Genomic DNA, 15,095 nt, shown 5'->3' with positions numbered 1-15,095 from the left:
TAAACCGCACGAGCTAAAATTAGGGGAAAATCCTGTTTTGTTCATACATATTAACTGCACTGGACTATAAGCCGCAGGTCTTTTAAATGCAATGTTCTCATTTTTATTACCTGTATTAACAAAACAAATCCTTTGACAGTAATAGAAAAATCACGAGAAATCCGTAGATAAGACACACCAGACTAAAAGCAGCAGAGTTCAAAGCTTGCACATAACGTAGCCGCTTATAGTCCGGAAATTACCATATTGCAAATGAAGGTAACATTAGCAGTCTGCACATTCATTCAGTGCTCCTTCTTGTCAAACAGCATAAATTGATGGACTCCACTGATGGACCAGCATGGCTGAGAGTCCAATGAAGCTTTCTACATTTCTCAGTGCTCATTCTTATTAAACAGCACTAGCTATAAAAAAAAAAAAAATCAAATTAAGTTCTTTGTGCAATACAAGCTGAGACCTCTAGAATGAGAAGCTAATATTAGCAGCCTACGTAGACTTTCTTCTACTCAAATGTACCACACCAGTCATAGAAAGACATTTGTTTGCAAAAGGCCTAGTGAAGTCTGTCTATGATTCTTTAAATTTTGTACCGAGAATTTCTGGTCCAGCTTCAAACGTTTTGATTGTACTTCAAGCACAACCACTGTACATTACATTTGATATATTATCCATTTGTGTCCACACACATTAAGGGATTTGCAGTCGTTCCAAAGGCCGCCTTGAATTTGTCTCAGTCCAAGAAAAACACCCGCAGGAAACAAAAGGCTCGAAAAAGTAAAGCACCACTAACACACACACACATGCGCTACAAAGAAACACGTCGGCTTTGACAAACAATGAAGAATGTGTTGACTTTGTCACCCTACAAGAGGTGAAATAACTTTTTGTCCTAAAGCCCTGAAGAATGATGGAAAATGCAGCTGATATTTAATCTAAAACATGAAAAATGAAAAGATATTGATGATAAAAATGTCATGACATCACATATTGAGACTTTAAACATTTAACTAGCCTGTCAGGCTTAAATATTCAAGACTACTTTTGGAGTCTTTGCACTTGCGAGTCTGCCAAAAAGATTCAGTTAAAAGCGTTTCGGGTTATTGGACCCTGACAGCTTTTTTTGCACCGTAACTTTTTATTGTGACATTGACATCCCATTAAGGTAACTGGCGGCGCTCATATTCACTTGAGGATGAAACGTATAAGAGTTTAAGATAATAATCACTGATGTTACACTCAACTCCTTTTATAAATCAACGCATTTGTTCTTCCTTCAGCTAGTTGACGACAATTATTTACATGAGCAGAAATAGGCCGATGGAGATGTTCTAAAAAAAACTATATTGAACAATAAGTCATGGGTTTTCTTAAGCCTTATGAAGGTTTTGAATATTGTCGCTTGCTCCAACATCATGGTAAATAAACCTCCCGAGGTATGTGAAGTTGTCTGTATTCTCCAGGACCAGCTTTTGTATTGTTCTATGTGTTGGTGTATTTGCATTGATGGGCATGACTTTAGTTTTACTGATGTTAATGCTCAGTCCAACCTTCTTGCCATAGTGTTGAAGTCTATCAGTCTTTTCCTGCAAGTGTGCGTATGATAGAAGAGCTAGGTCGTCTGTAAAGTCGAGGTCTTCAATGATGGAATGGAGGGTCCATCTTATCCCCTTGCCTTTTCCTCAGTGGTTCTCCTCATGACCCTGTCTGTTGCCAGATTGTAGAGTAGTACTGACATCACACATCCTTGGCGGACTCCAGATCCGACAATAAAGCTGGTAGTTCTTGTTCCCACTGTGCAAGAAAAGCCGTTCCAGAACTGTTGGATGAAGTTGACTGTGTGGGAGTGGATTCCATAGCTTCTCAAGATTTTCCAGAGACTATCTCGATGGATGTTGTCAAACGCTATGTCGTGATATGTGCTATGTTCGGTGAATGCATATGTTTATCCTGCACAATGACATTCTTCTTGACCAGGAAGCGTCAGATGCGAACTTTTCTGATGCACTATCATACTCGCAGAATCGAGTCTGAAACTGTACCTTATGTGCAAGAATGTGAGAGGATACACCGAAGAAAACCCAAATAAATGCAGGCTGCTAACAAGTAGGCCACCGTGCTGGCGTCTGAAAATCTCCAATGGACATATGAAGTCTTTTCCTTCCCAGTATAACAGTTTTTGTGGTGAAGTACAAATGATTGCCTTCATCTGGTTTGTACCAGACATGAATACAACTCAAGAAACTGAAGCACCGGATTACAGTACATCTGTTATCTCAGTAAATATCAGCCGACGTCTGCATGGAATTCTCCCTGGAGAGAACCCTGGTTTGCTTGCCATTTATTTTCTTCTTCTCTTGATGCGGGACAACGCAAAATGACCCGGATACGGGGCTAATAGGCCACAACAAAGTTTGCATAACATTTGGTTGCAGAACTTGATGTTCTGATCGTGTGTATGTGTCTGTGTGCATGTGTGTGTGTGTGTAACTGAATATTTTTTTCTGTAAAGCTGGGATCAATTCTGACCACATGTAACAGTCACAGCAGCACTAAGCTTAAGAAGAGCACAAGACGTACCCAGAGATTTGATCTGCTGAGTGTTAACGGATGCCTATTGACAGTATTGGACGACCAAACAGACAACCTTGCCAGCTCTCTGGTCAGAAAGGAACATAGGCTACCCCTCTTAAAGAGCCCTCCATGTACACCAAATAATGTCACCTTTTTGGTATTAGTTACGACAGGGAGCATATTAGGGAAGGGACAAGAGGTCTTATTGCCAGGTGCAACTCAGTAAACAACCACAGTGCAGCTCAGCCTCTGGCTATCAATATGTTTTTGACAGGACGTCAAACTTGGTGAATGCTCACCAATAGTTGGGGAGAGTCTTTGTGGCACGGCACGTACTATATGCACATTTTTGGGGGGTTTAATCAAATCGATAGTACGCTACTTATTGTAAATAGTATGATCTTGAAGTTATGTTTTGGAATCGTTAGTTACACAGTGTACATCCTGGGGGAATGTCAAAACATGGCTGTTATGGCCATCTGAAAAGCATGGGTTCACTGCGTATTGGCATAAAAAATGAATAATTATTATTTTAAATGTTAGTCCAGCCTATAATTGATTAATTTATACATAAAGAGCATCCTGCCACTTGTCCCTACACACTGATGTGATTTTTCCCCTTAGACTGTCGGATGTCCCGTGCGGCTTCCCCCAACTTTCCAAATGAAAACTAACAACACAAGTAAACGGGTCAAAATTGAGAAACTTTAGAAGAGAGCGAGGGGAGGGGGGGCAGCACTGGGGACACAGGAAAGGAGAAAAATGAAATGGTCAAAACAAGTCAGTCTAGAAAACAGCTGCAGCAAACAAGCCGCACGGATCAAAACAAGGGGATGGGGCATTTGCAGAGGCCTGAATTTAGATTTAAAAGATTAGGCTTTATTGGGAATGTTTGATCATCTTATTTGCTCTCTTTAGGGATGGCAGTTTTCCTCCCCACCCCCAGCATGGCAGAAGGTGACAAAGTAGTGAGATATGGCGAGGGGGGGCAATATTTATGTTAGAATCATGTTCTAATTTCATTTAGTGCATCCTTAAAGTTGTTAATGTGTATGATGCACTGCCTCCCAGGGTTTGTGTGTACTTATTATTATCGTTAGATGCCACCGCAAACTCTTACAATGCTTTTTTTTTTTTTTTTTTTTGCAGAGCATCCCCTGCCAACTGGCAGCTCTAAAAAGTGTACTCTGCAAACAACACACACACAGAGACATACACACACTACTGTGATTATTTGGGTGTGAAGTCAGACACAGATAGAAATAAGTAAATTTGTTCAGATGGTTGAGTGAAAGTCCCACCAAAAACGTGCTGCATGCTTACGCGCGAGAAGGTACCGGGTTCATTCCAGTTCAGTTCGGTTCAAAGGCAGCCAAGCAGCCATCTGCACAACAACGCAAAGGCAGCAGCAGGTAACGTGTGGCACGACGCTCCCTATTGGCGAACCAAGGTAGCGCGGGTTGTCGTGCACTGTAAATTGGTTGAACGCCTCGACTTTTGGTGCCGCTTTGTACGCACGGCTGCAGACCCGAATGGACAACCCCACTCGAGCTCCTGAAATCCCCTCTCCACATCATGACCTTATCATCTACTTAATCTAATTAACAGCTTTTATATTGCGTGGTGGGAGATCAGTATGGCCGGTGCGTAAAAGTGCGCAAAAAGCATCCAATCATTTGAAATAACGTCCTAAAAATGCGTGCCCGGCAACTTCTCGTGACGTGCTCGCGCCGCCAAACTTTTTGGCCATTACATCATAGTTTTAAAATAGCCAAGTGGGCTTTTGGAGGAATACGTCTGAACGCGCGTCGACACCAGCTGACACGCTAAATCTGCTCCATCCAAGCTGCATGCAAGTGCGTTGCTCTGTCCTCAAATGATGCAAAGTTAGAACATGCACGCGCTGACATTATTGTGCGGTGCGGATTAAGTGATCTAAACTACACCTAAAATATCAAATAAAAATAAATACGCAGTGGGTTCCTACCTGCTATAACAGTGGGTGATCGCTGACCTCCCTCCGGCTTGATCCACATCTCAAGTGTGAAGTTTCCTCTGGGGATCTCCACGCCGGGCTTCAGCCGGAGCTGGTCGCCCCTGCCGGTGAAATAGACAGCCTTGCCCCGCTCAGGGGAGCTCACCTCCGGCTGCGAGGAGGAGCGTCGACGCTGGCGGAGCCCCCGGCGCTCCAAGCCGGCCAGGGAGCGCTTGCCCCGGGGCAGACGCGTGGCGCAAGCCCCCGGGACGATGGCTCTTGCCTCCCTCATGCGCACCAAGTCCCTCTTGGATCTACCTTTCCGCCGCTCCACAGTCCCGCACTCTGATCCAAAACACAGGATGAGAATCACCAGACAGGACACCCAGGGAGACGTCCAAAGTTTCATTTTTTCACAATGAAAAATGCCAACAAATGTGACATAAAAATCCCGAATAGAAAAATATAGTCCACAATTCCTCCTCTGTTTGGAATCCTCTTCTTTTTTTTGCGGTTGAAAGTGTCTAAATAAACCTCATAAAGCTTTGCTGTTTTCCCCTTCTCTTTATAATGCTAAGCCACGACCCCCTCTCTTCTTAAGCAAAACTACTGTGAGACATTGAGGGGACACGAGGAATATTTGATTCATGTATGTGTTCCACGGTGCCTTTTCAATGGGTCCCATTTAGCCAAAGGGATGACTAATAACTAATCAATCAAGGAGAGGGGGGTACGGCCGATGGCCCCCCCCTCCTCATCTCACCCCCCTCACCCCCCCTCTTGGACGGTAGGAGTTACTCGCAGAGATCCACAGTTGTCCGCCAAGCTACTGTCACACCTTTTTTCCTCTTTCCTTTCTTTTTTTGAATTATTTATCCCACCCTTAAAAATGAATAAGACGTTTCACCAATTAAAAGGCGTGGGAAAGTGACAGCGAGACGACCGCTCATATTTACTCAAAGAAATCTTCACAAACAAAAGGAAAAAGGTCCCAACTTCCTTTAGGATGCTGTGTTTAAAAAAAAAAAAAAAGTCAAAGAAGTTGAAGCGGACAGGGAGAGGGGCTGCGGAGCCACAGCATCGCCGTCCTCACGCGCGCCTAAAGCGGTCACACTTGTGCGCACCAGTCGCTCCTCGCTTGCGGAGCCGGTTTCTCCCCAAGTGTGTTGTCTGTGTGCGTGTATTCGAAAAGAACAACTCGTGTTTCAAATGTTTCGGCTTTGTGTGTCTGTGTGCGCGCGCGTGCCCGCGTGTATGTGGTCTTATTCCCCCATCGACCCATCCCCTCTCCTTCAAAGTGGGAAGTCACACACGCACACAGACACACGCACAGGCGCGTGCACGCACACAGGTAGGGCTCGCACTGTCCACTGCATGCTGAGATATGATGACGTTTAGTGTGTGCTGTATCCCCCTAGTGGCTACAACCGGAACTAGCTTGCCATGCATTCTCAGTAAAATCCATAATTATGACACATCAATTAATTGCTTTCGGAAACATTCCCCAATAATGTGCTCCAGGACCAAACAGTCACAATCACCAATCTACACAGGCAAATTTTGAAAAGCAATGTTTCAACATTCTTAGCAGTCATACAAGTGTACAAAGAAGCAAGGTTGGTGCCTTAAATGATGATGTCACAGATGGACCTCGCTAATTCTTTTAACATAACTGTGAAAAGTTAATAAAAACAGATTAAATTGCGTTTCTTTCCATACTTTGGTATGTTCACATTCAAGTAATTTGACTTTTAAAGAATTTACATGCATGGCTTTAATTTAATATTTATTTCATATACAGTAATCCCAAGTAGTAACTTTGTGTCAACTTTCAATGTGATGTCTTTCCGCAGACTGTGTGACGTTCTTTTCCATGTACTTTGTATTTACTTTTAGTTTATTTCCATTGACTTTACACATCATATTTCCACAAGCTTTAAGTTAAGTGTCTTTCCATTGACTTTACATGTAGACTCTGTCCTTAGAAACCTTAACTGTGGTGTCTTTTTCCATAGAGACCGTCAAGTGGAATGTGCCTTGTGCTCGTCAGTTGGTGTTTGTTGTAAATGTGTGTTGCCACCGATCATAAAAGGAAAGCGGGAACAAACATTTAATATTTGCTTTCTTTCTTCTTGTGTTGTTGCGACTTTGGCCCACATATTTCCCTTTGTGTCTCTTGTATGGGGTGTGTGGGGGTTGTTGTTGGGGTGGGGGGGGGGACATGTAGGCATATTGAAAAGGTGTGTGACCTTAAACGAAAGGGACACATGTTTTAAAACAGGGGTCGAAACGTTTTACAGAATCAGCTGCCCTGTTTTTGGGGTGGGGTGAGGGGTATCCCATATGTATTTTCTCACCCAAGTAGTAGAAATGCAAAAGTTTGAGTGTGAGACTAATCTCTGTTGTGTATTAAGTGGGGATTCGGCATCTTGTTACGCAATGAGATTGTTTTACTATAGTCTGTCTTGCAGCCCCGCCCCATTCGAAATCAGGGCCTTCGTTAGGCTACAGCATCTCTCCTTGTTACGCAAGATCATCCGGTTATTTTGAGATTTGACGCTCCAGAAATAACAACATCCAGTTTTAACCGACAGACACCTAAGAGGCCTAAGGCCAAGAAGCTGCCAGACCCAACAGACCCCACTTGCAATGTGTTTCCATAAGCTTTGAATTAAGAGCCTTTGCCTAGGCCAGACCCCCGAGAAGCAGCATTCCGCTTCTCGCAAAGCATAGTGAACCCACTTTGCGCCATCAGTCGTTAGAACGATGACCAAAATTAGAATCGGTCCTTTACGATGGAGTGCGTTGGTGTACATCGTCCAACTCCCAGGGCGATGTGGTCGCTTGTTCTCACTTGTGTTTAGAGAAAAGCGGTTGCGGCGTACTCCCGCAATAATCCCACTGCGTCATCCGAGCCACTGTGGAGCAAGAGGCAGCAGATAAATAGGAAAAAAAACACAGCCTCATAATCCATTAATGCACTGAGCTTAATCTGTGACTGTTTGAAAGTGCAAACCTAAATGGCGTCGCCTTTTCAAACATTGTTGCTGATTTTACGCCATCTACGTCCGAGTGTCAACTCCGTGGAAAGATATCTGTGACTACCGAGCACAATCATGAAAATATCCACAATAGGATTCTGTGACGCTGCCAGAACCTCAAATGGGCTTCTCTTTCTAAATAGCGTTAGAGAATAACCCATTAAAGCTTTTAAGAGTATAATCCCAACTCCAAACTAACAGCAGTGGCTCAAATTTTCAGCCATTCCGTGAAAACTGTCACGCAGAACACCCCCCCGCCCCCCAGCTCGGAAAAGAGAACCACTTGAGGGCCGCAAGCGACCGGCGTTGAGGTGTTGTTTGTTACTTTTAACCAACGGCAAAGATTATAGGGAAATGTATACGTGAAACGCATAAATCGGGTTTAATCTTTTCTAATGCTTTTGACAGCTGTCATTTTTTTTTTTTTTAGATGCGCTTAGCATGGAAGGGCAGCCTGCTCACTGGAGTATTTATATGGTGTGAATGCTGGACAGGGGAAAGAGGAAAAAGCAGACCACAAAACAGTTACGTATGTTAGCATCAAAGATAATGCTAATGTTAAAGATGGTGCACGGTCTCATAAGTTAGCGAAAGCATTAATTTTGTTGGAATCCTGAAAGGCCAGTATCAAAAGTTGACTTTTTTTTTTTTAGGGTAAGAACAAGGGGTGAGGAGGTGCGCCAGCTCTGTCATGATGTTGAAAGGGGGGTGCGGCTTAAAAAGTTGGGGAACGGCTGATCTAAAGGATTATGAAGCAATAATTGGAAGGTCACATTTCAGCATTAGTCTGCTTAGCTCAGTGTAGATGTCAGTGTATAGTTGAGTCATTTCATCTCTGATTTCTAGCCTTGAATGATGTCTCCCATAAGACTTTCCATCAGCACATCATGATCTATTACATTTTACTCTTTTTTTTTTTCTAATTTCTATATTTCATCCCAGCATCTCTAACTCCCCCCGGCTGCCCACTTGATCTTCCCTCGTCCACGTGCTCTGGCATCCATTAGTCATAGCTTCCAGCTGCGGTGCGACACAAACACACGCAAACACACATAGGAGGAGGTGGGATGCCACCGCGTTATTCATCCCATCCCATCGTCCTGAACGCTGCTTGGCCTCTTGCTTGCGTCTTTGAGGTTGCACTTGAGCCAGTTTTGCCGATGCATGAGGAGCACTGACAAAACAAGACTCGCTCCAATCGACAAAATAATTTGGGTCCATGAAAGCATTGTCATGATTTGCAAGTTTACATTTTGCCCAAATTTCCTGTTTTTAAATGTGCTTTGATATGCAATGTGCTTCATGAATGAACCTGGGTTCTTTTGTCTAAAAAAGGACATACAGTCAAGAAAATCTCTCTAAAATTTTGGGGGTGCTTAAGCACTCGCAAAAATGACCTTAGATGGGCATAAAAATCTTCGACCAGCATCCCCGAAGTGGTTTCAATGTATTATAAGGTGATAAATAAGTCAAAACATAGAGTTTGTCTTCACAGTCCACTTTAAGAGAGGTGTTTTCAAGTGGATGTGTTGACTGAGTATTTTTGGACACTTTTGCTTTATGTTGGTTCATTACAAAAATTAATGAGCTCACAAAATTTATAGCCACCGCCGCACGGTTAAGCAGTAATATAGACGAAAGCGTTAAGGTGCCAGGCTTTATGGGCTTTTTTGAGAAGATCAATTGTTCGTCAAAAGGGAGAAAGTGTGATGAATTGGTCTTAACAGGAAGGCCCCGGCGTTCAAAAAGTCGCCGTCACAGCCACATCCTGGAGTTTGGCTGCGGCTGTTGTGAGTGAGGCGTGTAGTAAATAATATTAATCCATTATGGCTCGGCGACCACAACCAAGGCTGCTGGAGCCTTGTTTGAATTGCTCTGCTTGCGGGGGAAGAATTATATGCGCCGAGTATGGCGCAGTCAGCACACCGCCGCTCGCCACCACCACTGCCCCTCCGTCTAGACGCTAGGAAACGTCCATATGGAGATGTTTAACGCGCTCGTTAGCGGGCCTGCTTGAAATACACTTGCACTGACGCTCGTCCATAAAAACACAAAGTCGAGTGCTTTGCGCGGACGAATGAACCGGGCTGACGCATCCGAGGATTTTTTGGGGCACGAGGCCACGCAGTTGCCAAGCGTGGCTGGAACAGCGAAGGCGTAAGGAATGAGATGATTCCTTGGAACGCTTCTTGAGGTAGTCTGATCCCTTTGGTTGAAGATGAGTGGAAAATGTTTGCTAAGGTGAATGGGATATGGCCCATTGGAAGAATATGAAAATAATAACTTCATTGGTTAAAGGCGCACCCCTTTCAATATGCGCAACGTTTCAAGCATGATCTCTTTTTTTAAAAACAGGCCATTTGCTAATGTTTTAATCCTCGCATCCTCTTGGACATTTCTTCGGAATGGGAAGAAATTTTCTAAAAGGAAAAAGTATCGACCTATCAAAGCCCCAAAAATGCCATTCACAAACATTTGAAGCAAAGCAACTTCTCTCCCTCCCTCAATACTCAACAAAAGGTCATTTAATGACTTCTGAAACGGCACTCACACAATTCAACATAAAGTGCAGCAGAGTTAGCACAAAGGAAAAAAAGTTATAATATTGATGGTCTGGAAGGCATTCATCCAACTTTACATGATTTCCTTTGGGAAAAGTATATTTACGAACAGATCACAAGGTCAAGCAGCATCATTTGAAAGGTTGGCAACAATCCGTCGGCCAAACCCGACATGAAAACATGCCGACAAATTCAAAGCACTCTCAAGTGTCCTTGAAGTTTTCTTTTTTTTTCCCAATACAACAAAGACTTTTTGCTCAATACAGTTCATCTAATGCAGCCAGGTCCCCCGACAAAAGCATATTTACACTGAACTAATGTTGATAAAACCGTGAGCCACACTAAGCATGAAATTATTACAGAACTTATTCTTTTTAGATCAGCCAATCCCAAACTTGCAGCCCTTTTAACACCCGACCGAGACTCACTGAGTTGACCCTTGACCTTGGATTGCTAACCACATTTAAATTCTCGGAGGGGGAAAAAAAATGGGTGGAATGCCCAGCATGTATAAGGTCAACAACAAGAAAACAACACGACGTGAAGAATTCAACTCATTCACTTTGGAGAGCGCCCAGTGTGTCAACAACATTTTGTGTGTTGTTGACATTACTGAAATGTGCGGCTGAAATGTATATGCGGGGCGGAGGAGGCGGCGTAATGCGTTTAGCGGGCGGGCTAAGGCTGAAAAACACATGCTGCGGCATAAGTAAACAATGCAGATGAGCAAACAATGGGTGCATGCTGATTCACAGTCAACAATGCTACGCCGCACCTTAATGTGTCTGGGCCACACAATGCAAAAAGCCGATTATGCAAATTGGGGTTATCGAGGACACGCCGATGTAACAATGGCACCGAGTTGATTGAGCTGCACTGTATGCGTGTGTGTGCGCGTGCGTCTGTGTGTGTGTGTGTGTGTGTGTAAGCCACCATTCCCATGGGTAGCCTTTCCCAAACCCTATAGCTTCTGATGCGAGGCCTCATTATAGGCCCCGCCATCAATCAAGAGGTCAAAGGGTTGTGGCAGATCAATATAGCCTGATCAATCAGCTCATCTTTTTTTCTTCTTTTTTTTTTTTTTTAATGACGTCGGGAATCGTTAAACCTTGTAAAACAAACCTTGCCTCCTGCATTGCATTTTCCCCCCTCATTTTGAAGGACACTGCCAAGGACTCCCGACATGGACGTGCGTCATCACGTTGCACCTGGAGTGCCCTCGCCACATCTGCGACACTTTGCAAGGAAAACACAACCACACACAGACACACACGCACACACTTGCACGCAGTCGACGTTGTTTAAGCTCATATTAGCGTATTGACACGTTACCATGGAGAAGAAAAAAAAACATAGAAACATCAAATAGTACGGCGATTAGCCGCGCTTACTCCCATTTAACTATAAATCATGCATCATGTATCCAAATTGCAAGCTCATTCTCTTTTCATGCCAAGCTTTGGAAAATTGCGATGAGCCATTAGCTTTAATTATCAAAGCTAATAAATGGGTCATTTTTCAGCATCCTATCAAATCAAAATTGCCCAATTGGCGCCTGTGCCAGGGAACTATTCTCCCACAGGAATCGTCAGAGCCAAAAGAGGTTACAAATCATGGAAAAATGAGAGGGGAGAATTTAGAATAGGGAACTACACTGTATGCTAAATCACACAAATTTTTAGATTTTTTTTCTTTTAACTGTAAAAATATTCAGTTAAATCCATAATGACAAAAATAGGCCTTAGAACATGATATGTTAGAGAATACATACTGTCAGTGCACTTGCATACTCGAATGAGACCTATCACTCAAGTATTTGGACGAAGACATTTTTATCCTCGCTATAAAACGCCACAATGGATATGAAATAAGGTAACCTCAACGTGATTGAAGTGTCAACTTTGCCCTTCTGAGGTGATGAATTATGTCATTTTTCACAATATAAAATTGTTCTCTTACGAGAAGGCCTCTCGACATTGTTTGGTCAATATACACAAAGGATAAAGAAATACAATTAACTCCTACTTCTTAAACTTGCTCATTCTTGGGATGGTGGTTCTGTCCAATGTAAATGCAGTATGACATTTGTTACCATGACAACCAGGTGTAGAAACTGTGTGGGGGCAGTTGTCATCTAAAGCATACCTAACTGTTACGTAACAGTGTGGCGGGAGTACAGAGGTCACATAGGCTGGTCAGAAAAAGGTAAAAAAGTTTACTTACATTTTGATTTCATACTTGATGAGTGGGCAGGGATTCTAAAGACTCACTTATTTTGCATGCCAGGCATTAAAAAAGTTGCCAGATTCTGAAGTTTCAAAGAAAGCATTTACCATTCTGCAACAAAAGAGTAGCTCTATTTTCAAAGGCTTACAAACATTAAAAACAAATTACTTCAATTTTAATACTTACAAGCTTATTGACATCACAAAAATTGTGAGTTTCCTCCCTGAGATGCTTTGCCAGGTTTTGATTTGCTGGTCGTTTCTGGGTCTTGATGACTTTAATTGTCTTCATAGGACAGCACTAATAAGAGAAGGAAAGTTAGAAAAACACAGATGAAAAAAAAATATTGATGTTCGGGTATTACTTACATTGGACAGGTGAAACTTATTGCAGATTGCCGGGGAGAGAAAATGAAATGAGCTATCCAAGCTATTCACTTGGTACAAAACAATCAGGGGCAATATCATAAAAATGCAATGGAAGACATTTCAGAGAGGAAGGGATGGGGAAAAAAAAGGCAAAGGAACAACAGGAGGAGCAGATTGTTTGAGGAAGAGGAGTCAACTTTAGTAACTTTGCGACTCATAGTAACTTCCTCGCCAAGTTACACACTCTGATAGAGAATCAGTGGTGGCAATGACGCATGTGTGCGAAGAGCAAACAAGCCTGTTTCCCTAAATCCAACAGTCCACAATGCAAATGACACGCGAGCTTTTTCCAGCTGCACGGAACGTCCGGATCATGGTGGCGATGAATAAATGATGACAGTGAGATCTGTTGGGTTGGGTTGAAAGGGATTGAGGGGAGAGACCTGGGGTGGTGGGGGGGAAAATGATGTTTTAGGGGCTATTTATAGCACTGCTGCAGAAATTTAACCTTGACCTCCTTTCGGCACAGCAACCGTGCAGCCCGGCCTCCTCCAGTTAAACGTCACTTTTTTTGACTTGGACATGAATTTTTTAAATGCCTCGGAAATTCCCCATCACGGGGCTCCACTTGGGGAATTTGTGGTGGTGGATGATTGGGGGAACACATTGTAAGTATTTTTTTTAACTTGACTTCCTCTCTAATTTGCAATTAATATTTAACTTTTCCACTTGTGGAATATTTGAACACAAGGTGTGTCCGAAGAATTCCAGGAACAGCATCACAAAAGATGAATTTCAAATCTGAACTATAAGATAAGCAAAAGTAAGCAAACAAAAAGTAATCCCCATAAGTCTAAACACATTTTCCACACTTCTCTGCAATGTCTGTGCACTCCTGGAAGGGTAAAAAAAGTTCACTTTGGTGACCCCCTTAATCTTGAAGGGGGGGGGGGGGGGGGGGGCGCACAGAAGATTATATATATATATTATTGAGAGCTTTCCCCAGGTTGTTCTTGACCAGGAATCCTTAAAATTGCATCGTCAAGCTGGATCAGTTTAACCTGCCAGGACTTTCTGAATAAAGCAAACGGAGCAGGATCTCTGTGGTCATGCTGCTTGACCTTCTCCCCCAAGGTGAAGGGGATACATATACAGTATTTTGTGACACCAATCTTAGAACTTTTCTGACACCCCGTTGACTTTAATGCAATTTTACATGTATGTATTGTAAATGTCGGCCTATGTAACTGCAGAGTCAGCCAGTGGAGCGGGAAGACAATGCAGTGCGGGCAAGGCGCCAGATGCAGGCTGAGGGGCTTGTGAGGTCACGGCCTAGGTGGAGTGTTAGCGGGAACGACACCTGACAGCAAGCCGGCCGGATGCGCCTTGGCACTTCTGTACATTCGTGTCACTCCTGATAAGTCAGGTGCTCCATACAGGAAGGAGAGGAAGAGGAGGAAGAGGAGAATGCCTCTTCCTTCCTGATTGTTCTTGCTCAGTGAGGAGACGAGCAGGATTGCTCTACCCAGACCCCTTTCTATATGGCCCCACAGTTAATTAGATTAGTTTGACGAACGCTTCTTTTGGTCATTATGGTTGCATGCATGCACGCAGGAAATACATCAACCAATTGTATAACTTGACGCAACTAAACTTATAAAATGATTAATTCAGAGCAGCTTGGCAAGTGATGGAGGTGAGACAATGGCAAGCAGTGACAAAGACATTTATATATTAGAAAACTTAAATGCGGAAGAACAGGGGGATTTTTAATTGTAGTTGACTTTTAAGCCGCTCTGGACCAGGTTGTACATTAAATCTAAAGGGACACTGCCATCTAGCGGTCGAGTATAGTATAAAGGTCATGTTATCAAAAAAAGCTCGTGGGATACTACCAACCCAAAGATGATATAAATATTTATGTACTGAAACAATTATCGTCTCAATCTACTCTCACAACTATTTAGTTGACTTGTTATTTGAAAACAAAGCTCTTGCATACATAACAGGTTAATCACACAGGCTTGTGCTCACTTTGCCATCTACTGGAAGAACATTGAATTGTTCTGCTTGTCACGGAGTTAATTTAAAATCCTTTATGGGAATCACAGGTAGAAACCCCACCTTCACGGTATTAACATATTCATCTATTAATACATTATTCACAGGACGCCCGAGATGCAAACATCTCTGTGAACGCTTGGAAATAATTGAAAAAGGATGTCATTCATCCCAAAAATCTATATCAAGATTCAAGAAGTTTATTGGCCATGTTTGGGCATGCCAAACAAGGAATTGACTCCGGTAGATTTCAGCCTCTGTTCAACATTTAGGTGACTAACAACATTCAGGA

The 15,095-nt window shown here is 43.0% G+C and overlaps 1 protein-coding gene across 4 annotated transcripts in view; it reads right to left on the bottom strand.

Annotated features, from left to right (window-relative positions):
- pappaa (pregnancy-associated plasma protein A, pappalysin 1a) overlaps positions 1 to 13,656 on the bottom strand; it is a 79,458-nt gene extending 65,802 nt beyond the window's left edge. Inside the window, exons 1-4 of one of the 4 annotated variants that reach the window (XM_049738753.2) lie at positions 12,743 to 13,656; positions 12,561 to 12,674; positions 11,271 to 12,485; positions 4,559 to 4,891 (exon numbers count right to left, since the gene is read on the bottom strand). In XM_049738753.2, coding sequence (XP_049594710.1) covers positions 4,559 to 4,891; positions 11,271 to 11,289 — 352 coding nt within the window. In that variant the 5' untranslated portion in view covers positions 11,290 to 12,485; positions 12,561 to 12,674; positions 12,743 to 13,656. Of the gene's footprint in view, positions 1 to 4,558; positions 7,718 to 11,270; positions 12,486 to 12,560 lie in introns of those variants that run through there. The other 3 variants (XM_049738754.2, XM_049738752.2, XM_049738751.2) reach the window with 3 other exon arrangements.
- Positions 13,657 to 15,095: the final 1,439 nt, after the last annotated feature.

This window comes from Syngnathus scovelli, chromosome 13, assembly GCF_024217435.2.
Source record: "Syngnathus scovelli strain Florida chromosome 13, RoL_Ssco_1.2, whole genome shotgun sequence".
NCBI lineage: Eukaryota > Metazoa > Chordata > Actinopteri > Syngnathiformes > Syngnathidae > Syngnathus > Syngnathus scovelli.
This window is presented reverse-complemented; position numbering and strand designations above follow the sequence as displayed.